General features: G+C 40.7%; 2 protein-coding genes across 2 annotated transcripts; both read right to left on the bottom strand.

Moving 5' to 3' along the window:
- Positions 1-526: 526 nt before the first annotated feature.
- Positions 527-9,819, bottom strand: LOC119737046 (cytochrome P450 3A24-like). The gene is made up of 13 exons (XM_038211116.1): positions 9,699-9,819; positions 9,183-9,276; positions 8,232-8,284; positions 7,698-7,794; positions 6,991-7,116; positions 6,401-6,489; positions 5,901-6,052; positions 5,014-5,153; positions 4,213-4,353; positions 3,601-3,821; positions 2,150-2,287; positions 1,122-1,284; positions 527-624 (listed from the first exon to the last, which is right to left on the bottom strand). The coding sequence occupies exons 1-13, from the start codon at positions 9,767-9,769 to the stop codon at positions 550-552; spliced, it is 1,560 nt and encodes a 519-aa protein (XP_038067044.1). The 5' UTR covers positions 9,770-9,819; the 3' UTR covers positions 527-549.
- A 1,647-nt stretch (positions 9,820-11,466) lies between these two features.
- Positions 11,467-22,780, bottom strand: LOC119737045 (cytochrome P450 3A29-like). Its single transcript, XM_038211115.1, has 13 exons — positions 22,593-22,780; positions 20,688-20,781; positions 20,340-20,392; positions 19,746-19,842; positions 18,716-18,841; positions 17,810-17,898; positions 16,940-17,091; positions 16,382-16,521; positions 15,277-15,417; positions 14,791-15,011; positions 13,804-13,941; positions 13,275-13,437; positions 11,467-12,549 (listed from the first exon to the last, which is right to left on the bottom strand). Exons 1-13 carry the CDS (start codon positions 22,661-22,663, stop codon positions 12,475-12,477), a joined length of 1,560 nt encoding a protein of 519 aa, XP_038067043.1. The 5' UTR covers positions 22,664-22,780; the 3' UTR covers positions 11,467-12,474.
- Positions 22,781-23,084: the final 304 nt, after the last annotated feature.

The following is a 23,084-nucleotide window of genomic DNA, read 5'->3' as shown; positions in this document are numbered from 1 at the left end:
GACCTGGCAGACGGGAAATCCTGCCAAGAGGAGGGGCCAGAAACACAAAAATGGACCACGACATGAAGCAGAAATAATCAAAAGGTGAAAGAAATGAAAAGACTCGCATCGTATACCTAATTTGTTGACTTTCATTTTGAATGCAAAACGAAAACAAGGATCTCGTGCAAATAACCCTAAACCAACCGCCAGCTGAATTGAATGATCACTTAAACCTAACGACATAACTTCACTTTAGGATGTGTAAAACATGAAAATGTAAGGTCTTAAAACGAATTTGAACGCCTGAAATCTAATACGAACCACCGGAATGACAGCAGGGCGCTACTTCGCTTCAAATTGGCCATTATCAAGATGAATTCAAATGCTATTTTTGCGAAATTGGCCGGGAAAACCTATACTTAACTGTCTTTAAACATATACGGGAAGGGGTGTACCCATGTTTTGGCGATTAGGGGCATGAATAGAAAGTGGAGGGGGAAAAAACCAAACAGAAAGTGATGCTTCGAAAATCAGAAGAAAAAAACACGAGCAGGTGCTTTTACTGATCTAGTTTCTCGGCAGGATGTTTAACATCAGCTTCTTGGGAGCAATAAGTCCAGTCTTGCTAAGCGGAACCGGAATCTGAAGAAAAATAATTCACAGTGATAATCACATTAGACTTTACAAGGGGTACATACCTAAATTCCCCAATACCTATGTTTCCCAATACCGATGTTCCCCGAAATCCTTACCCTAATCCTAACCTTAACCCTAACCCTAACCCTAACCCTAAGGATTTCGGGGAACATCGGTATTGGGGAACATAGGTATTGGGGAGCATCGGGTAGACCCCCTTTATAAGACCTTGGCGCTATCGTCTGGTTGATAGTTATCTTCAACCATATCATGCCTGCCAAAGCAAGGCAGACTTTTGAGCGAGTACATTCCGTGATTTAGCAACCGAAAGGTATAACGAAACTACTTATGAATCTCTGTTTTCTTCTCTCGCTGTATGTATCCCTCCAGAGTAGGCAAGACAACATTTGTGTTGTTTTTTTCTACATCCAAGTAAAGTCTCTGAGCTCAACGCACATGCGTAAAGCATATCACTTGATTTAATTGTATTCATCTGGCATTACCTCGGTTTCAGAGCAGACATCGACACGATACTGCTGCAGCATACGGACCAGCGCCATCTTGCCTTCCAGCAAGGCAAAGCGCATGCCGAAGCAGATTCTTGGACCGAAGCCAAACGGCAGGTAGGTGTACGGTTTGATGGAGGCCTTGTTCTCAGGGCTGAACCTAAAATGGCAACCCAAACAATTAAATCAAATTTCAAATAATCCCATCATTTATACTCTCAGGTATTCCATGATTAAATCTTGGGAAACCTTTTAAATGTAAAGGTATATCCAGTGTGCACTGCAATTAGCCAGCAAACAGAAACTAACATATCCGGTAAATGCTCCTTGACACATGTGAACTTTGCACCACTATTTCAATATTGTGACCAATCTTCTGACCGTTGAGTATATGCGAATATCTCTCTATCGCGAATCTGAAATTTGAACGCGTTCCTGAAATATTCATTCACTTCTGAAAATCAGTCCTTCGTTTTCGTCTGAATTTGTCTTGAATCCCATTTCAATTCAACGAAAGTTTAACCGTTTTCATTGTCTGTGCATTCGGTTTTGAGAAACAAACGGCCATTTAAGTTACCCGTGCATTATACGCAAGCATACCTTTTCTAAATTGATTTCAGGCACAGCTAATTTGATTGACGGTTAATGAAAAAGAAACCCGTCATTGTATCTGGTGCCAATGGCATTAAACTCAAATTGAAATAGAATGGTGAATGTTTGAAATAGCCCTCTAAAAAGCGAAAAAGAAGTCCTGTAAACGAATCTTAATGGACATAAACGAAAGGTGCTGCTCAATCACTTAATTGATTGAACTGAAATGGAATCGAATGTTTTGGTATAGCGAAAAAGAAACGTGCGTTCAAAACGATTCTCAAATTCAGTCGAAAATGAATCACCGATTTTCAGAAGTGATCATATGAACATTGTAGGAAATTGGCCGGGAAAACCTATACCACATCACAGGACCGCAATCCAAAACATTCAACAGAGCTTTGACGATTTGTATTTATATTATCTAATTGTACCTTTCAGGATCACATTTGTACGGGTTGTTCCAGTATTCCTCGCTATGATGAAGGTTCCAGACGCAAATTAACACGTGGATGTCTTTTTCAATGACGAGGCCATCGCAACATACTGTCTCATTGCAGACCCGGTTAAGACTGAGAAAAAAAACATTTCAGTAAATGTTATCATGGGCATTCGCAGATGAACTGTGGATATCATTATATCTTAATAATTTTCAGTCTAGTAAAATCGTTTTCAGAAGACAAAATATAGTATTTGAAAAGCCAAACGAAGAAGGTTGAGGCAATTATAGAAAAGGTAATACAAAAGTTGCTGCCCGCTATCGAGACTGCAATCAACTCGAAGAATGAATAAGCCAAATGCTAGTCAAAACAGCAGCGTGCTAGTCAAATTATTCCTTCAAGGGAAAATACAACATTTGCAAACATCAAAAAATAAAACTACCAAATCATTTTGAAATACCTTGCTGGACTGTTAGTGAATGACAGTGTAAAGCATCCTGTAAAATCATGGCACCTGGTATACTGTCATTTTCAAGAAAAGTGGTATTTTTGTATCAATTTCCAACGCTGGTCGGCCGACCAGCGTTGGAAAAAAAGTGGCTTTTTTCAAATACTGGCCCCCATTGACCATCGCACTTGTTTGCAATCGATTACACACCTATGAACGGGTACAAGCCAGCTAGACTGGTTCCCTGACCTTACAATTCCCCAATGTATGTAAATTGCTCTGTTTCTTCTTATATGGAGTCGGGGAACCAGACTACAGGAAAATGATTGTTTTTCTTGGTTTTTTATAACATTTTCGAACCCAAAACCTCAAAAAAAGTCAGTCTTACTATATTTGCTATATATTTCCAACCCCCCCCCCCCCCCAATTCCATCCATTGCTGAAAATTACAGCAAAAGCAAATGATGTATATTCCCTTTAAGAAGCCCGGCTGGTTAGTCAAACATTATTGGGCTACGGCAAAGATGAAAGGACAGGAAGAAATAAATTATTTAATTCAGAAAGCAAACCTGCGTCAATTGCTGTCTCATTTTATTAACTGTTTAGCGTTAAATTATTAGATATGTTAACACTGACAAGATTGCCTCAGGATACACGTTTTACATGTATGCACATTGTTGTTTATGAGACACTCCCAAAACAAAAACAGGCGGGCTATTTAGTAAAAATGCGCGCGGGCTAGTTAAGAGTCTGTTTCAGTAGCCCGGCTGGCTAGTGAACAAAAAAATTAAGGTCGAACCCATTGAAGTTAAACAAACAAATCAGCTGCAGGTCTGAGTGTTTCTGAGGTTTGCCTCGTAAAACTTTTCTTATGTAGACCTAGGCCTAATGTTATAAAAACAATAATTGAAAGATAAGAGGATAGAGAATCGATGTTATGTCACTTGACAAAAAAAAAATATTTTCACAGGGAATAACTCAAAATTCGTATTCTTACAAGGCTAACGGGGGATACATGCGCAGTGTTTCACTGATCACCATGTCCAGGTACTCCATCTTGCCGATGACGTCATAGCCGAGGTTGCCTTTCGTGGGATCAAGGTTGTCAATCTCTGCGTGCAGTTTCTCTTGCACATCTTGGTTGGTAGCCAGCACGAAAGCAGTGAAGGTCAGAAGCGTGTTCGTGGTCTCGTACCCAGCCAGGAAGAACTGAACCGCCTGGTATAGTCATTAACAACATTTGCAAATTGTTACTTGCTGCATTGGTGTTGGGGTGTTACGAAAAATTGTACCGAAAAATTGTACCCGTAGACGAATTCGGTGGTCACAGTTCAAAGCCATAACGTCCTTTGTTTTGAGAAGAGCTCCCCAATGGTCAAAAAACATTGAGCGCACGTACGACCTACGGTGCGTACCACTCGAAAATGGTATCTTATTAGTCTCACCGCCTTTTTCAATAAACAAACAGGTTTGAAATTCCTAAGTGTCCATAATGCCATGATTTTAATCGGCACCATTGAAGTTTAAGCAAGTCGGTTGCTCTGTATACTAAATTCCTACACCTAGAGCCTAGAGCTTGCGGTCCCAAGTTGAATAAAACTTTAATCACCTGAGCCATAATATCTCTGGTTGACAGGGGCTTGCGTTGGATCACGCCCCTTTCTGGGCCGTCCCCTGGGACGGGCGTGTCTTCCTGGTCGACATCAGTGTCATTGTGAGCATTCAGCATCAGTTGCAAGAGATCAATACGCTACGAAATGGGAACCAACGAACCAGTCAAATATTAGAACCATGTGTAGTCAACAAACAAAGGTTAATGGGTTTCATACACAAGTGGATCCCCATGTTCCACGTCGTTGAAGTTTTTCATTGTTGTACAGTTTTGAGAAGTAGGATTAATTGCCAATGTTGTGTCGTATATGTATTCTTACATTTTCCAAAGATATAATGAGACATTGCATTGTGTATGACTAATGATAGTATTTTACCTGAACAACAATATTATGAAATTTTAATTCCAATGAATTAATTTTTAATTAGCATGATGCCAGACAGAATAATTCCCCACCTTTTTGTGCGTGGTGTTTCTTTTCGCGCCTTCCATTAATATACTTATTGAATACATTTTTCTCCCGTTATTGCAAAACTGCTCTGTTGATATATCAGGAAAAGGATGCTCGATAATAAATTAACCACTTCCAAAACAATAAAGGACTTACGGAAGTGACTTACACAGAAAACACAAAGTGAGTAATTCGACTCATTATCGTAAAAAAATGAGTAATTTTGTCCGTATAGTGACACACTTTGGCTCAAAGTGTCTCACTACATGGACAAAATGACTCAATTGTTACGATATTGAGTCAAATTACTCACTTTGTGTTTTCTGCGTACTTTGGAAGTGACTTACTTTGGAGGATTTGCCACCCTCCTCATTGCGCATCTTGAGCGCAGACTCCGTCACTCCAAGGAAAAACTTCACAGCCGATGGGTCGAAAAATAAGCCAACTCTGAAGTAAGCAAACACGGGTGCCAGGAATGGAAAGGAAGCTGCGAAAAAAAGACAGTTGTCTATTGTCAGAATATAAAACAATCAACATCGAACATCCGCACATTCCAAATCATTGTTAAATAACCGTATTCAAGGGCGCTAGCGACCTTGGATTCTGTTGAACCGGACACTACCTCCGTCCGCGTATGACAAATGCTTACGCAATATAGTTACGTACATACGTAAGGAAATTGACCTACCAACAATGCTTTGCGGCATCCGCGTTTCCTTCACAAGCGTTTGAGAAGCGAATTTAAAGGGGCACATCGTACCGAAGCGCCGAAATTTCTAAGTGTAAGATTGTTTACTTATCCTATTTCAAAGGTCTGGTGGAAAAGCAACTAACTTAACGTCGCACTGTTCCTGAGAAAAGACAAATAACGGTTACTTACTCAGGCTGACGCGGCGGACATTGGGTCATACGCATACGTATTTCCAGTCGGTAAATCTAAGTCTTTTAGGACGTTTTCCCCAGCCTCGGTGTCCATGATGTCACACGATTCAATGTACAAGTACACGTCATGTGTAGTGCTTGAACACAGCACCAATACACACATGTTGTTTCCAGCATGCGATGCACTCACGGAACATGTGCGACTGGAATCACGACTAGCACCCAAACAGCCCGGTGAAGTTTAGCGCACGTGTCAGAAAAGAACCGCATACATTTCTTGGTTAACAGCAAAAATGTCACAATGTGACAAAACACAGCATCGATAATCAGGTCTGGTGACCAGACTACTTACACAGAATAAAGGCCGAAATACTTCTGAAGCCCCTGCCGTCTAAGAGAAGCTTAGCATTCTGGACAAACGGATCATCCTTGTCCTGTTGGGAGTTCACACTCAGACCGAAGGCACAGCACGCAATCACGTCCATGGTGAAGCCACCAAACAACCTGAATTGATGCAGTATATAATAAGCAGTTCTGAGCGGATGAGCATTTAGTAGTGTCCCTAGTACGATATTTTGTATTTTCTCAGTCCATTCTTAAAGGGATGGCCGAGGGTAAGGGGCGGGAGAAACAGTTTAGATATATAATTTTTTTTTTCATGAGGGGGACTTCCATTTTTAAAAACCTTCTGAGAGAAAAAAGACTCTTTCTGAAGGGGCGGAGATTCTGCGCTATGCCCTCTCTATACAATTTACCGTAATATGATGCAAAGAGGACGCTATCGCCAAAAGGCTTGCGCTAAATCACAGACCCTATCCGACCATAGGGTCCTTGCTCAATGATCCAACTTACGCTCTGCAGTCGATGGCCTTGCCTTCACTTCGTGCATTGCTGATACTTGTAAGTAGAGTATCACAACACTCGTTGATCAGTGGAGACATCTGTGATGACAAGACATAAATGAAAATATCAAGTTCAGGGGAACGACGTACTACGGAGTACTATTTTTCTCTCTCCCAATCAAAAAGATTGAGGAAAAAATGGTAGGCCTATAATTTCGGAGGTATATCAACGGGTAAACTGACGTCAATTACCTATGAAGTTCCGTCTGTATTATGTTTGAACCGCCAAAATGGCGTCGTGACAGGTAATACTCATTCGCTCCACAAATGGTTTGTCACGGCTGAGCATTGTGCTCCGTAAACAAAGCTCATTCAATTCAATTCAGTTCAATATCATCGTCTAGAATATTTCACTCCTACAATAAAACTCAACCGCTGTTCGTCGTTTTCTATCTGCACATTTTTTTTTAGGGATTGAGTGCGAACTACCCCTTCGAGGAGTTAATAGTTTTAATTTAAGAAACAAAAAAAGAAATCTGTTTAATTTTGTCATGATTTGAAATATTGTTGAGTGCTGGAGGGAATATAATAATACTTTACATATTTCATTTTAGCTGCGGTGAATGACGGTGTCAGCGTGTTGCGGATGTTTCTCCAGTCGTTATCAACCAAGAAGAACATGCCTCTGCCGACTGGGGATGGGTCCAAGATAACCATAGGCGGATTCTGTATTGGAAAGAAAGATGATAGACTGATTGTAATCACCGCCGATCCGTTATCGTATTCTTCACACTTCCTCTCAAAGAGACTGCGTGAACCTCTACATGTGGGGTGAGCACCGGTCTCGTATTGTAAAGGCTTTTTGTCAAGTGGAAGAGAAAATTGGAGGATGTTTTGGATCAAACTTCATCAAATTTCGAACCCCAGCCTTCGCATCCTTATATTTATAGGCTTACGGAGTGTACCAAGTGGAAATTTATTTGCAAATTTTCCGAGGAAATTCTCAGGGACAAATAAAACGATTAACAAATGCTAATACTCTGTAACGGTCTTATCAGAATATTCCTTAACTATCGGGAAATGTACTGATGTTTTGTTGGGTTTTTTTTAGTGTTCCCTATAAATTTACAGTGAATTTGGTTTCCTGTCCAAATTGAGAGGTCCTTGTTGTTTTTTATCAGTCCTAATATCATCCTGATTTCTAAAGTGATATTCTTCGCTTTCTATATATATTCATGACAGGTTTCCTCTGCAGGTTTACGAGAAAACAGTGCTAATAGGTATCTTATAAATATGATAAACATTACCCGATGGTTGGGAAAATTTGAGAAATTCTTGACCAGGATACTCTTCAGGAATTCGGGTTCACTGACAATCAGAATTGGGCGTTGAAAATCGTACATCCTGAACGAAAATTAAAACAATTTTGAAACATCAACAATGTCAGCGATGACATGAGAAACAAAAATTGCGCAGTATTCGTCGTCGTAATTAAATGTCACAATAGAAGACAACATTTACTGATGTTGTCTGTAAGTAACTGGAAGGGTTTGCCCTTTGCCGACTTACTTATGCCGACTAGTGCGTGTATCCTATTGATTTCTTTCACTTGCCCAAAATTAAACTGATCTTGTGTTCTTATATGCAATCATTTCATTGCTTTTAGGGCTTTATACATCTACCCTGCATGGTAACTTTTGCAAGCTCAGATGTTCAGTCAGACATCTGTAACTTTTGCAAGCTCAGATGTTCAGTCAGACATCTGTCTGGATTACTTGTTGTCTCTGCTATGTTCTATGAAATGTGTTCGGTCTTCTCTGTATTTCATCTTAATTTCTCACCCGACCACCTTTCCATGCTTCTTGTGATAGTCGTCCATAGCCTTCCAAATTCCCTGCATCCGACAAAATCAGAAATAAGCAGGAAAATGTCAAATCATTATAACGGTCAATGGAAGAGGCTCTGCGGGTGGAGTTTGCCGTTGCTTTAGAAAAAAATATATAATGGTTATGCGCCTATCAAATGTTCCCCCCTTCCCCCTACCCCCCCCCCCCCCCTCACTACCCCAGGTCCGATGTCGGGATTTGGTCACGTTTTTCATGCCCCAGGGTCGGGATTTTGGTCACTCAAATTACCTTGTTAACATTGGCGTACTACATGGAAAGGCAATCACTAGTGCGCCCCACATATGTATGTCGGGGATTGTCACTTAAATTTTACCCGAGGAGTGGGGATTTTGTCACCATAAAAAGTGACAATCCCCACGCCTTGGGCGGGGCAGCCCGGGGGAGGGGTGGGGAAACAATTGATAGGCGCATTACCTTGACCAGAATATGGACTCTACAAGCTGTTATGTAATTGGATTTGTATCAGGGCAGGCTATCACAAACGAGAATGTGCTTTTGATTAAAGACATGCGCCATAATTTTGCAGCGGTATTGAGGTGTCCCGTGCTTCTCTGTACTCCCAGATTATCACAAATGAACTCGGCCGATCCTCCAACTGCGTGTGCACATCATTATCAAGATCGGACGGTTTGTCAGAGTAGATTAGATGTACAAGAAACAAACATATATCATGGTGCAAAACCAACTTTAGTAAAACAAAAACATAAAACCAAAATCAAATTTTGTTTACATCTTTCAATTTCGTTGGTACCTCCGCTTTACGATTATGTCAGCACAACAACCTTTATTTCATGCCAAAACAGGTTTTGTGAGTGTTGCATGGATCTTCTGAGTGCAATGTTTGCCAATTGAAGATTTTAATTAACCGAAAGATTGTCATTTCACCTCACGCCATTGCAGCCTGTTCCCAAAGATAGGAATATAGTCAGCTACAGGGATGCCTCGTCTCTGGAAATAATGATGACACCACCAATCATACCTGCAATAGAAGAAAGAGATCAGTAAAATACAAATACAAAAATGAAGTTGAAAAGCTACGGAGGGCGCTTGCAGCAATGAAAAAGAAAAGTTACAGTGCTGGCTTCCTGCATAGCAGCTTCTTAAGAAAATAATGAGTTTGCAAGTTTTTGCTAGCAAATAACAATGGAATAACCTGGTATTAGCATAGCAAAGTTTGTAAAGCTAAGCGAATTAAACAAAACATATTAAAATGGCCTTATATTATAGCCTCAGCAAGACCTTTTTTAGAGGCAAATTACAAAAAGAAACAATAAAAGATGCGATGTGTTATGAATATCTACCCATAAGTATTGATGAGTAGATTCATTTAGACCTCAAAGAAAAAGCCATTCCTATCTTGTTTTGTTTTCACCAGTGGAAAAATAACAGTTCCATACCCACCATAGATACACAAACACAGCACCAATCGCCAGAATCCAAGTCATGGACAAATCATACCCCAACAGCTCCATGATGTTAAGTTCAAGACAGGCGTGCGATCAAGTCGGCAACTGGTCATCGAAAAAATAAACTCGCAGTCGTTTATATGCAGATCCCTCAAAAAGGAGTGGTTACGCAGCGGTTTTCAACTCATAATGTCATGTTCAGTTTTTTAAATACACATTGGTAGAAGTCAAGTGCTTGAACAAATGTATGTGCCAGACGGATTCAACACTGTCAATTATATACTTTGGTCAATGTTATCTCGGAAAAAGAACTATGACCGAGTTACCTTTAGACTGAAATACACTTGAAAGGGGTGAGTTATTGAAAAACAAAAACCACACACACACACACACATATACTATACTGCAGTGCTCAAATAATGCACTTTGGGGCAAACAACCTTTTACATTCGACTCGAACTTCAAAACTTAAGAGATTTGACAGTTCAAGCTCATATTAACCGGCAGCTCTAATAAAAATAATGTTCCTCTATCTACCACCCAAGCCAATCTCTGTGGGTTTTTCCGTAAGCACGGAATAGCACATGGCCCCAAATTATTTGGACATGATTACATTTTGGATATCTTCTGATACTTCTATAACCCTTTGCAAAGTTCGCTCATTGAACTTTTAAGCATTCATGAGATGTGACAATCAAGGTCATAATGTTCACGAATAAGAAAGTTATGCCTGTTTTTTGATCTGGTCCCATTTATCAAACTGTAGGCCATTGCACCACATATTGTGCATGATTGGATGGTTTGAAGCAGTTTACTCAAATTTGTGATAAATGGTACCAGTAAAAAAAAAACCGCCAGTATAGACGGCAAATCATACTTAAATACTTGCTTGTCGAAAAGCACTGAATGAATGGTTGTGGTGCAGGTGCTCTAAAGTCGGCTATGGTAAGCTGGGAGCGAATTTGGGTCTTGTCGACTAAGTCGTCAACGCAAATTAGCTGAGTGAATACCATTTCAATGCCATTAAGTCTTGCAAGCCTGCAATGTTTCCTCAAATTTTTTTTCAGTATATTTCGTTTACCAAAAAGACCACAGGCTCAGAGGAGCACGACAATTGGCATGAAAACCACCTTTCTAGGACCCCAAATAAGCGCACGAATCCTGCCAATAAGCGTGGTTGTTTGTATAACAGTTCGCACCAGTGGCGTAGCCAGGGGGGGGGGTTGCGTGGGGGGGCGATAGCCCCCCATGAAACCTTGTCGCCCCCCCCCCCCAGTCGCCCCCCCCCCCCACTGAGATTTTGAGTTTCTAAAAAAAAATTATCATTGATCTACATGATCCCCATGAAATGTTCCAGCCCCCCCCCCCCCCCCCCCCAGCGCCCCCCACTGAAAAATTCCTGGCTACGCCACTGGTTCGCACTATCTAAGCAAATGTTCAGGGTGGACAACCTTTGGTGACTACTATTATTGAAATCTCTTTGGCAAAGTACATGAACTTAAACAACAAAAGGTGGGCGCGGGAACCAAAGTCCCTACTTTTATCCAAACAAATCGTTGTTGATAACGTCGGCTCACTCGCAGGTCGTCTGGGTTGAAAACTTTTTGAAGAAGTTGATGATAATCATAAAGGTCATGAAGCCCATAAAAAGAATTATGCATGTTTTGACCCATTTTTAGCTGGGTTTATCTACAGATAAACGTTTCAATGTGTGACAAGGGTTGACTCCGATAAAGTGCTTGGAAAACAAAATAAAGTACTCAATATTGTAATATGTCTGCTTTAGTCAGAATTATCCGTTTAATGATCATTTTAATTCTAAGCTTCGTTTTGCAGTCAATGGGTGACAATGCTCTGCAAATCATCGGTCATTTTAATTGCATACGTTTGCAGTGTTGTTACAGCTAATACAATGAAATTACACCATATTTTGCTTAAGTAAAACAAATACACAAACGAAAACTAAAAATGTATAGAAACATTTAAAAGTCTATAGGCTAAGCCAATTATTATATCACGCTAAAAGCAAAATATTGCAAAATTGAAAGCTAAAATTTCGATTTCAACAGTATCAAAATTGCAATATACTACAACACTCTCTTCAATAGTATCTTGTCAGCATGTCATGTTAGATTTTATCCTTTCTCTATGATTATACCAAAAATAAAATAAAAAAATAAAATATTGTTTTAAAAAGGTGTCAGTTACAATTCAAGCGAAGTTTTACAGATTAACATCAACATGTCTTCACCTTCAACAATCGCCAAAACATACGTACTTTCTCACCTCGCAAAATAGTTTACACCATTTCGATTTATTATTCGAGATGATTGAACATTCAGCAGTCGCAAGTAAATCTATTTAAAACTAGAAAGCACTCAGAAAGCGCACACCTCCACCAAGGCTAAACAATTCCCCACCATTACACACAGCACCAATGCACAATGTGATTGCGAAAACAAATCCTAAAACTCAAATAGTTTGTAGTTAAACAGAGTTATGCCTGTGTTGGTTTACTTTCCACTCGCTCCATTGTATAAAATGGTCTTTAAAAACATCCTGCATCCAGACGCAGATCCGGATCTAATGACGATTTGTACTTGTACCAAGGACCACCCTAAAGAAAGTTTCATGACAATCCGTCCATAAATTTTTGAGTTATCATGTTCACAGGCAAACCTTCGCCGGTGGAAACGTAACCTCCTTGGCGGACGTAACAACGTCTTGCATCATCAAGACAAGAGTTCTCATTGGGTGGGGTATCCAGTCACCTAGTTCCTGGGAATGATGTTCAACACCATCTCCTTAGGGGTGAGGAGCAGTCCCGTGCCCAGGGCAGGTGGGATCTGAAAGGTAACAACGCAGAGAAACAGAGAAAAACTGAATTCAACAAACAAGGCACATTTTGAATTTTCACACTCCACTACACAGGTACTGGAATTGGCATCCTTGTGGAGTCATTTTTTTGTTCTCGTGTACTAAAGTTTTCAAGTTTGAAAGTGTACTTTCAAAATGCTCCTATTTTTAACCAGGATTTTTTTTCCTGGGCTGAAATTCCGACTTAATATCCAAGTTGATGAAATACTTCAATTTGCGACGATTCTGGCGACACACCTTGGAAAATCTAGATTTTGAGTAAATCCATAATATCTATTTGTGATAACCTTGCTGAGACGTATTCAACTATAGACATTGCCCTGTGGAGACGTATACAATCTTTTGTTCTCAATTGTGCACATGTCTCCACAGGGTACCGTGTACCAGATCACTCCCAACGTTTCGGTACACAACGTTCAAAATAGAAGTTGTCGACCCTAATGCTTATCATTTCGTGCGTCTAAGTTGAGCATCAAGATAGCTCATGACCTTGTTTTTCTGTAACCAAGTATAGTCACGGACCTCAACGCGCATGCGCAGACAAGCTACTTCATTGCACATTTGCCGTTTATCAAACCCCGGCTTCGTCCCCAGTGTCCAGCTACCTGTATGCAGTTTGCCAACGGAGTTGGAGCCGGACACTAAAGACAAAGCCGGGTTTGAGAAACGGCCGTAGTGTTCCCTCTTGTCTTACCTCGGTTTCCGAGCAGACATCGAAGCGATACTGCTGCAGTACACGGACCAGCGCCATCTTGGCTTCCAGCAAGGCAAAGCGCATGCCGAAGCAGATTCTTGGACCGAAGCCAAACGGCATGTAGGTGCAAGGTTTGATGGAGGCCTTGTTCTCAGGGCTGAACCTGAAAAATAAAAAAGTAAATGCTACAAAATTGCAATAATAACTATACAGAGCAACACAGGGTAGGCGATTTCTTCTATGGTAGAACACATACAATATATTTTTGCGTGATCTCAAACATGTATATTATTAGAGAAAAGATGTGTTTCGTTTGATTTAAATTGAAGGATTTTGTTTGGTAAATTTTGTAGAGATCACGAAACTGCTTACAACAATTAACATTAATCTGTGATCCACCAACCTTAACTAAATTTTAGCTCATCCCCTATATGCGAATAATTGCGGGACGTTCAAAAATGTTCTAAGTAACCATATCTTGGCTGCAGTTTCTGGAATTTGAAAAAGAATCTGGAGACATTTCTTTTACCTTTCAGGATCAAATTTTTCGGGGTCCGTCCAGTATTCCTCGTTGCGATGAATGTTCCAGACACTCGCAAACACGTGCATGCCGTTTTCGATGACTAGGCCATCAAACGTTGATTTCTGGTTACACTGCCGATCAATACTTGACAAAAAGGAAATTAATTCACAAAATTAACCGACATGACCTTCACAGTTCTAACTTCTGTTGTGCTAGACCATTTTTCTTAATAATGAAGTTTTGACCTTGTAAAAGTGTTATCAGCAGCAGCAGCAGTACTAAGGGAATAAATGTGCTCTTTGCCGGTTTTAATCACTCTGTTTTAGACCGATTGGAGTTTGGATGCTGATAATTGCCCTCGCCTTTGGCTCAGGTAATTATCAGCATCCAGATCACTCCAACCGCTCTTAACATAGTGTTTAATATGAGCCAAGCACATATTTATTCCCATTCATAAATACCTTTTCGGTCAAAAAATCAACTATATAAAAGTTAATACATGTAAAAAAAAAATTATACATTTCCAACGATTTCGTCCAACGAGCTTACTTCATGTTTTTGAAACACCCCTCTAGCTATGCTATGGTATGGTCCTCTCCTTATACAGAGATTAGCGCGCGTCGCACGTACTGTGTGATGTGACGCAGAACGCAGCTGTCGGGTGTAGTGCGAATTTGGGACTATGAAATACTGAATCAATGTAATATGTCGCGCATGACCACGTGAGGATTGTGAACATTCAACCAATAACACGGTACTGGCACCGGATTTCATAGGAGTCCAGATTTCATGTGACACTGGTCAAGTGTTCAAGACCAGGCAGCCGGTCTTTATCAACCGTTTAAAACCGGCCACGTGACGGGCTCTCGACCAATAGGAGTGGGTAAACTGTCTTAGGTATTTATGAATAAAAAAAATACAAGCAAAATTAAAAGTGGCTTGTACAATCTCCAAATGGTAAGTTAACGCAGATTTCAAATTGTGTATTCTTACAAGATAACAGGAGGATACATGCGCAGTGATTCATTGATCACCATGTCCAGGTACTCCATCTTGCCAATGACGTCATAGCCAATGTTGCCACTCGTGGGATCGAGGTTGTCAATCTCAGCGTTCAGTCTCTCTTGCGCGTCTTGGTTGGTAGCCAGCAGGAATGCAGTGAAGCTCAGCAGCGTGTTGGTGGTCTCGTACCCAGCCAGGAAAAAAGTGAGCGACTAATGAGGGTAATAAACCATAAACAGTGACGTCATTCTTGGACAGTGCAACACTGCTACGATCTACTGGGCCCAAATATCATTGATACTGCCAGTGTTTTCAACACTGCTCAACTGTAGTCGGCCACGAACCAGTCACAAGCTATGTCATGTGACTCGTGTCACATGACACTGTGTTTGGTAACCTGTATTCATCAGGGATGTTTGATATCAATCAACAATTCCAATAGAAGTTCTTCTGGTACTATGACAAAATTGTAATCACCTGAGCCATAATATTTTCCGTTGACAGGGGCCTGCGTTGGACCACGCCCCTCTTTGGGCCGTCCCCTATGGTGGGCGTGTCTTCCTGATCCACATCAGTGTCATGGTGAGCATTCAGCATCAGCTGAAGTAGATCGGCATGCTGTGTATGGGAACCAATCAACAAAGTAGGAAGTTGATACTCCGGTGTCAATCGTTTGAAGATGAATATTAATAGTAACTGGTAATCCTGCAGGCCTTTGACAAAATTGGGGCTAAACTTAACATTCACACGTAGGATCAGTCTCTTTTTGTGCATATTTTTCCCAAATCTTAAGGAGGATGCAACTAACAACTAACTTGTGGATATAAGCTCAATTTGTGGATAGTATACAGTTTGAGAAAAAGCAGATAAAACGTATGCACAATTGTTACGGTCAAGTAGATTCTGTTGCTGACGCACGTTAAAAATTATTTTGCCCGCAGACACCCTAAACTTTAATATTAGGTTTCTTCCAATCGATTCCATTTAAGGATGAATAATTTTACAAGGTATTTAATACCAGTCCTATCTTCCCTTGAGCAACGTTACTGTCAATATATACTTGGTTGGTGCACTCTAAAAAAAAAAATCAAACCATCCTGGTAATACGGGTTCTATTTAGCTCAAGCTTTTTCCGGGTCACAAATGACACTTTACCGGGTAATGACCCTTATCCGGAAAAAATAACCCGGAAAAGCGTCATTTTGACCCGAAAAATGCAAGTGTAATTTTGACCCGCAAAATGACACGGAAAAGTGTCGTTTTTTACCCGGAAAATGACCCAGAATAAGTGTCATTTTCGACCCGGAAAAAGGGTTACAACATTCCACGTCAATCTGACCCAGATGTGTTTAGAGTGTACTTTTTTTCCCAGGCATAACTTCAAATGATCCTTTACGTGGTTATGATAAATCTTAGACTCTTTGTACCACAAGCACGGAAAATTGCAACAAAATCATGACCTTTAAGGATAGCATGGATTGTCAACTAATGGCAGATTTATGTAATGAAATGGTTTTTGTTTTATTTTATCAGCTGTCAGCAAAGTAATGATCGACTCAAGAGCGACTCGTTTGTGACTTACTTTAGAAGCCTTGGCACCCTCCTCTAAGCGCAGCTTGCACGCAGCCTCCGTTACGCCCTGGAAAAACTGGACAGCCTCCGGCTCAAAAGCTAAGCCGTATCCAAAGTAAGTAAACACCGGTGCTAAGATTGGGAGCATAGCTACCAAGAAAGAGAGAGAGAGAGATGTTTCCCCATTATTAAATGTACGCTATGAAAAATCTGATGTTATTATGATTTAACCACATTACCACAATTTATTTTCATGGTGATCAAACTCAATCTGTATTCGAAGATAATTCTAGAGTTAGACATTTGTTTAATTAATTTGTTGGTTATATATTAAGCGGATCGACGCGAGCTCTTTGATTACCCATCCTATTCTCTCTTCTTCTTCTTTGCGACAATACGCCTATCATGGTTCCTCAACACTTGAAGCTTTTACTGCGCGTGCGTCATGGTCGACCCAAGATGGCGGATGGTGGCTTCAAACGGCGTGGGCATCGTCAGCCAGACCAGTTGGTACGGTGCAGAGTTAAGTTGCCGGACCACGACCTGGTGACCAGACTATCATACTCACACATAAGGATGATTGAAGCTCCTCTGAAGCGGCTGGGGTCAAGTAGAACCTTTGCATTCTTGACGAACGGATTGTCCTTGTCCTGTTGGGAGTTCACACTCAGACCGAAGGCACAGCACGCAATCACGTCCATGGTGAAGCCACCAAACAACCTTGAATGATGCAAAACATTCAGGTTTAACGACCAGGGCCCAATTTCATAGCACTGCTTAACAGTAAGCAGAAAAGTTGTGCTTACTATAGCAGAAAATCATGCTGCTGCTTAAGCACTACTTCATGCCGTGAATGTGCTTACAGTTGCGCGCGCATGGAGATTTCTATTGTTACGTCACTGATTTAAGCAAAGTTTTCTTCTGGGGTTAAGCGTGCTTTTGCTGTGCTTACTGCTTAACAGTCCCTATGAAATAGATGGAGGCTCGGTAAGCACAAAGTCGGCTGTTAAGCAGCGCTATGAAATTGGGCCCAGGTAGGACAGATCTTTCTTATATTACTCTATCTTTATTTGTTTGTTTTTGTTTACCGAGGGTCCCACCTTGGCCCCGTGGTTGGTGAGCGACGGTAGGTATAACGGAAGTGCTCCTGTTTTTTTACCATATCTTAAAGAACGAGAGCACAAAACTGACATGATTGCTATTTCCAAAATTGGGGTGTTGAACTAGACTTGTCCAGTCCAGCTTGACTCAAAACTTTACGATGATTAAACTGAGCGACTAACTCAGAGTACAGTAAGCTGGTCATTCCAGTCCACCAAAACACCTATAGAGGGAGAATTATTTCTGGGGTTGAGGTTAAAAATCTCCTCCCCTGCTTCTCTGTGGATACCCTATAAATGACACGCCCATAAAGAGGGTGGTGATATCATTTTCTTACATCTTGCAGTCGACAGCTTTGCCTCCCTCTCGTGCCTCGCTTATACTTGTCAGTAGAGTATCGCAACACTCGTTAATCAGTGGAAACATCTGTAAAAGATTGCATAATATTGTCAAAGACAACAGAAAACAACATATAGGCTATAGGCTCCGTGCGCAAAAGAAGAGGGCGCCCTTTTAACTACAAACGACGTCCCATGGGCGGGATATTTCGCTGGTTGACGCGCACCGTTCCTTGTGTGTGACGCACGTACACCAGGGGATTTGTACTATGCACATGCAGTGGCCGCGCTTCTTCTTGGCAAAATTGCAGTCTGGCAAAATGGCGTCGGTCGGTCACCCCCAACTGTACTTTCTTTGCCGGTGAGGGGGTACTTGTGAACGGAGCGGATACACTATGACCGTGTGAAATTTGAAATTTTATTTACAAAATATAACGTTGTAGTCACGTGATATGTCTTCTTTCAGGAACTTGTTCTCTTCTGCACTGCATGTATATCTTGTGGAAATACGAATGCTATAAAAAGTACTGACTTATACTGTTTAATGTGGGTCTTATAACATGCAAAAGATGCTGACAATTTGGTTGGCCCGTCAGTTGCTTGTTGGTATGACGTCACAGGGCATATGGGGGCGCAAACAGACGGGATTCATATGTTTTTGAAGATTGTTCAAATGCTGCCATATTTCAAAAATAACAATTTATTCATGTTTGTTTTTAAGAATGATGAATATAATTATAATACTTGTTGAAATAAACGCGATGTTTTTTTCCTGTTCCAAGAAAATGACGTTTTTATAGAGCGACCTCAATCATATCCTATTGTTATTAGGGTCGCAACAAAGTCTTAAACTTCTTAAATCTTAAAGTTATTTGTACAATTTGACAGGAAAATGTTCACCTTACGTTTTTCATCTTAGCTGCAGTGAATGACGGCGTCAGGGTGTTGCGGACCGTCTTCCACTCTTCATCTTCAAGGAAGAACATGCCCCGACTGGCTTGTGTGCGATCAGATTGAATTACCACATGTTTCTAGACAGAAGAAGATGGTGTTAACACAGAGCCTGACCATTTTAGGTTACTATTGATTTCTTTGAAAATACTTCACAGAAATATCAACCACGCTCCAACTCATTCTGTCCATAATTAAGAACGTATCTCCTTATCTCAATAACAAAGTTTTATAACTTGTATTCATCAGTACATCAGATTCGAACCGGCCAACCGATCCCGTTAGCTCGGTGGTCGAGTGGCAAGACATCTGCACTACAAAGCAGGAGGTCGTGGGTTCGAGTCCCACCCGAGTGATTTTTTCCAACTTTCACTCGGAAGGTAACACACTGAGTATACAGTGCTTAAAAAACGTCGATGAAGGGCAAAACCTAATTTGATTTATATCACCCCGACGCAAAATTCCATCTTATAACTTGTATTCATATTATACAACGCCTGAATAAGTCCTCATCATCTGATTGGTGTATCGCTGAGCACGTGTCATTGAATTATTCGTCCCAACGCACGGCCAGGTCGCACGGCAAAAAAGGGAAGATCCATTCCACGGTAAAGGGAAGTTCAATTGCGCGGTCACACTATTGGTGGCTCTGACCAATCAGATGACGAGGATTTATTCTGGCGTTGAATAAAACAAATAATGAATATTTCACATCCGAGCAATGAAAAGAATGATTTTATTCGGTGACAGATGGAATGTTCCATTAAAAAAGCCCGGCTTCGCCTCGTGGAATAAAACATTCCATCTGTCACCTCATGAAATTATTCTGATCGTTGAACTCATAACCATTCATTATTTGCATACCAATTAATGTTATCATGTTTCAATCGGATATTAACCAAGGTCGCAATGTCTTCTTACAACGCAACGAACTAAAAGAAATAAGTATAAACTTTCAAGAACCGACAAATTTAAAAGCCTTACCCGGCGGTTGTAAAAGTTGGAGAAATTCTTGACCAGGATATGCTGGAGAATTTCAGGTTCATTGATGATCAGAATGGGGCGCCGAAAATCGTACGTCCTGGAGGAAGTAACAACTTCGACGTTTCAGTACGCAGTGATAATATTGACAAGTCAAAAGTTATGTTGCTGTCCGCAAACATGTACACACACGTTTGTTTATGGTGTACATTGTTGCTCTTCCCTTTTCCTTTGTTTATAGTCTCACTTTTTTGCAACAGCTCTCATTGGTTTTGTGCACGTTTTCTAATCGAGGTCGTCCTCGATTGTGGTTCCTGTCCTCAATTCATCGATGATGTTGCACGTGGGTGTCCTCGATTTTACACCATAACAAACGCTGCGCTATGGGACAACTAGGCAAATAAAAAGTGAGTTGATGGATACTCCCTCAACGATTTAGGCTACATCTGAGGGTTTTTAAAAAAGGAATTTCCACGAAAGCACAAACATCATCATTCCTCTCGATATATTCCAGTCGATGAATACATTGTTTGTTTTAAAATATTTTAAGTTCTTAATGAATGAAATTAAATTAATTAAATGATGTCTGTGCCATACCCAACCACCTTGCCATGCTTCCTTTCGTATTCAGCAAACGCCTTCAATATACCCTGTATAAAAGAGTTGTGGAAAAGCATTGTACGATATTAAGTGAAACTTAGTAAAAGTTTAATTTGCACGGAATTTGTTGCACATAATTTTACTCAATATGGTTCATTTAAAGAATTAAATCTAAGTCGGCACAATAAGGTGTGAAAGCTTTCGATAAACAAAACCCTGCAACATTTTAACGACAAAAAAGTGTCCCTCATTAGGTACGAATGATCGAAGAAAAATTTACCCCGGCTTTACGGAGCTTCACAATAATTTAGCTAATAAATTTTAAAAGACTAATTTTCATCTTACATGACGCAATTGCAAATTATTGCCGAAGATGGGAACATAGTCAGCTACAGGGATGCCTCGTCTCTGGAAATATTGATGACACCTCCAATCATACCTGGAATATAGAAACAAAAGACAAAGCTCTGCAAAGAGGGTATGCCAAGTCAAAATAAAACAACAAGAACATAAAACAAGGCAAAACAACAGCAAGAATATTTGAAATAAATCTGTTAAAGATCGTCGACTAAATAAACAAAGGTCATCTTCTTTACATTACGGCATCAACTTGACCACTTTCGTTCTCTCGTCAATATCAATAAGGCTAATTTTCAAAATAATTGCAAAAAATATATGTACACTTTGAAGGAGCGATTAGTTTGAAATACTGCTGCGTTAGTCTCCTGTCCCATTGCAAATGCAGCTAACATCGTCCCAACTATAGTTAGGAATTCCCATACTATATTGTTGGGACAGTTCCAAGTATAGGTGCCACCATTGCCCTAATTGGGGCGTAACAGTGACATTCATGCCAAAAACCCATCCAGACGGATTTTGGGTCTGAGGAAAGGGGCAAAAAGTTGGCTATTTTTTGACACTAAAACTGGCCTCGAATTTGTTTTCCTTCAATTACAGTGTAAGAAGCGGGATATTGTGGTATTACTCCTAGTATGGCTGGGCCTATCATTTCCTTAAACATGACCAGGCAACCTCAGTAATGTTGGTCCAAGAGGGCATCAAACTCTATTCAACTTTTGATTCGGAATGCTAAAGTTCGTAGAAAGAGCTGTATAGTGGTAATATAATGGAAATGAACAATCTCTTTCTGCCGTAGGCCCTAAGCGTGGAGATTTTGACTGATTGTCATTACTGCACATCAGTGATAATTAAGATGCTCTAATTGACAGTCAGTGATTAGTAATCAGTCAAGTTCACAAGTTACATCACTGCGATATATGATAACCAGTCTAATTCACAATTTACAACCAGTTTGATTCGCAATCGATTGTCGATCAGTGAGGTAGGTAACCAGTCAAATTCAGCTTGTGGCGTAGGCCGCCAAGGGGGTATTTTACCCCCCCCCCCTTCCAATTACTTTGTAAAGACTGCCCTTTCCCATTCTCAAGTGCCCTTTTTTCACCAGCGTTAAGCCCCCCCAAAAAAAATATATATATATATATATTTGCCTTTTTTAACAGAATCTGATGATGTAATTAGCCCCCCCCCCTCCCCATTTGATTTTACGAAAGGCCAAGTGTCCGGAGAACAAATTAAAGTGTCTACATGTCAGCACGGATGTGCGAGTACCCTTTTCAAGAAATGTTTACTTTAACACCCCCAGCGATTGCTAGGCCCCTGTAATTCACAAGTTGAGTCGGGGAGTCAGTCAGTCAATAAGTCAGGTACAAAGCGGTGGGCCCCTCTGGGACCAGCACGAATGTCCAGTGTCGTCGGAAACAAGCTCCCCCCCCCCCACCCACACCCCCACCCACACCCCCACCCCACACATTCCCACGCTTTATATGCCTGCTGTTTGCATGAATCTCACAACTTACACTGTAGCCTACAACAACACGTACATGTACATGTATACCACCTCAGAGGGAACGGTGGTTTTCTGGAATATGCAGTACCAAGTAGGCCTACGGATCTGTTGTCCATTCTTATTTACTTAAAAATAATACCCCCAAAATCATGAGAAATACATGGCGTGAACATGACATGAATAGGGTCTACACTTAGTCATATGGTCATATACTGCACTTGGTAACAATTGCACACAATTCAAAGTACAATGCCGGAATATATACAATGTATTCATTGGGCCATGGAGGAACGAAAAGATATATATATGCTCGACGGTAATGTGCGTAGGCCTAGTAAAAGTCACTCAGAAGAAGTCAGTATTCAGTGACCAGTTGTACATACCATACAAACATGAGTATGACACCTATAAGCAGAATCCAAGTCATCGACAAATCCAGCCCTAACAGCTCCATGTTGACCCGCTATTAACAAACTGATGAGTAAAAAAGAATTGATCTCAGCTTTTCATATGCAAATCCTCGCACTGTCGCAGCTCAAGGTTTGTGAAAACCAATATGTAGTATATCCTGTACGCGTAGTAGACTGGTTGAACTGAGTTGTCAGTGGTACGCTGGGCATACTGTACTAAGAGAACTGCCAACCGGTGATGTCAACATAGGCGTTCAAAATACAGTTCAAAATACAGTTCAAAGTACTGCCTATGTAGGCCAAAGAACTTTTTACTAAAAAAAAAGAAGATGTTTATATGAAACAGTTCCTTCATCGACATCTTTATCTTACCTTCAGACACACCATTGCGTGTTGTCAGGGCAGACGCCCTTTTTTTTCCATAATGTCACGAACGCTTTAATTTTCGGCGCCATAGGAACAATG

Source organism: Patiria miniata, unplaced genomic scaffold, assembly GCF_015706575.1.
Source record: "Patiria miniata isolate m_02_andy unplaced genomic scaffold, ASM1570657v1 HiC_scaffold_3, whole genome shotgun sequence".
Taxonomy (NCBI): Eukaryota; Metazoa; Echinodermata; class Asteroidea; order Valvatida; family Asterinidae; genus Patiria; species Patiria miniata.
The sequence above is the reverse complement of the archived record's forward strand: the minus strand, read 5'-3'. Positions and strand labels throughout refer to the sequence as shown.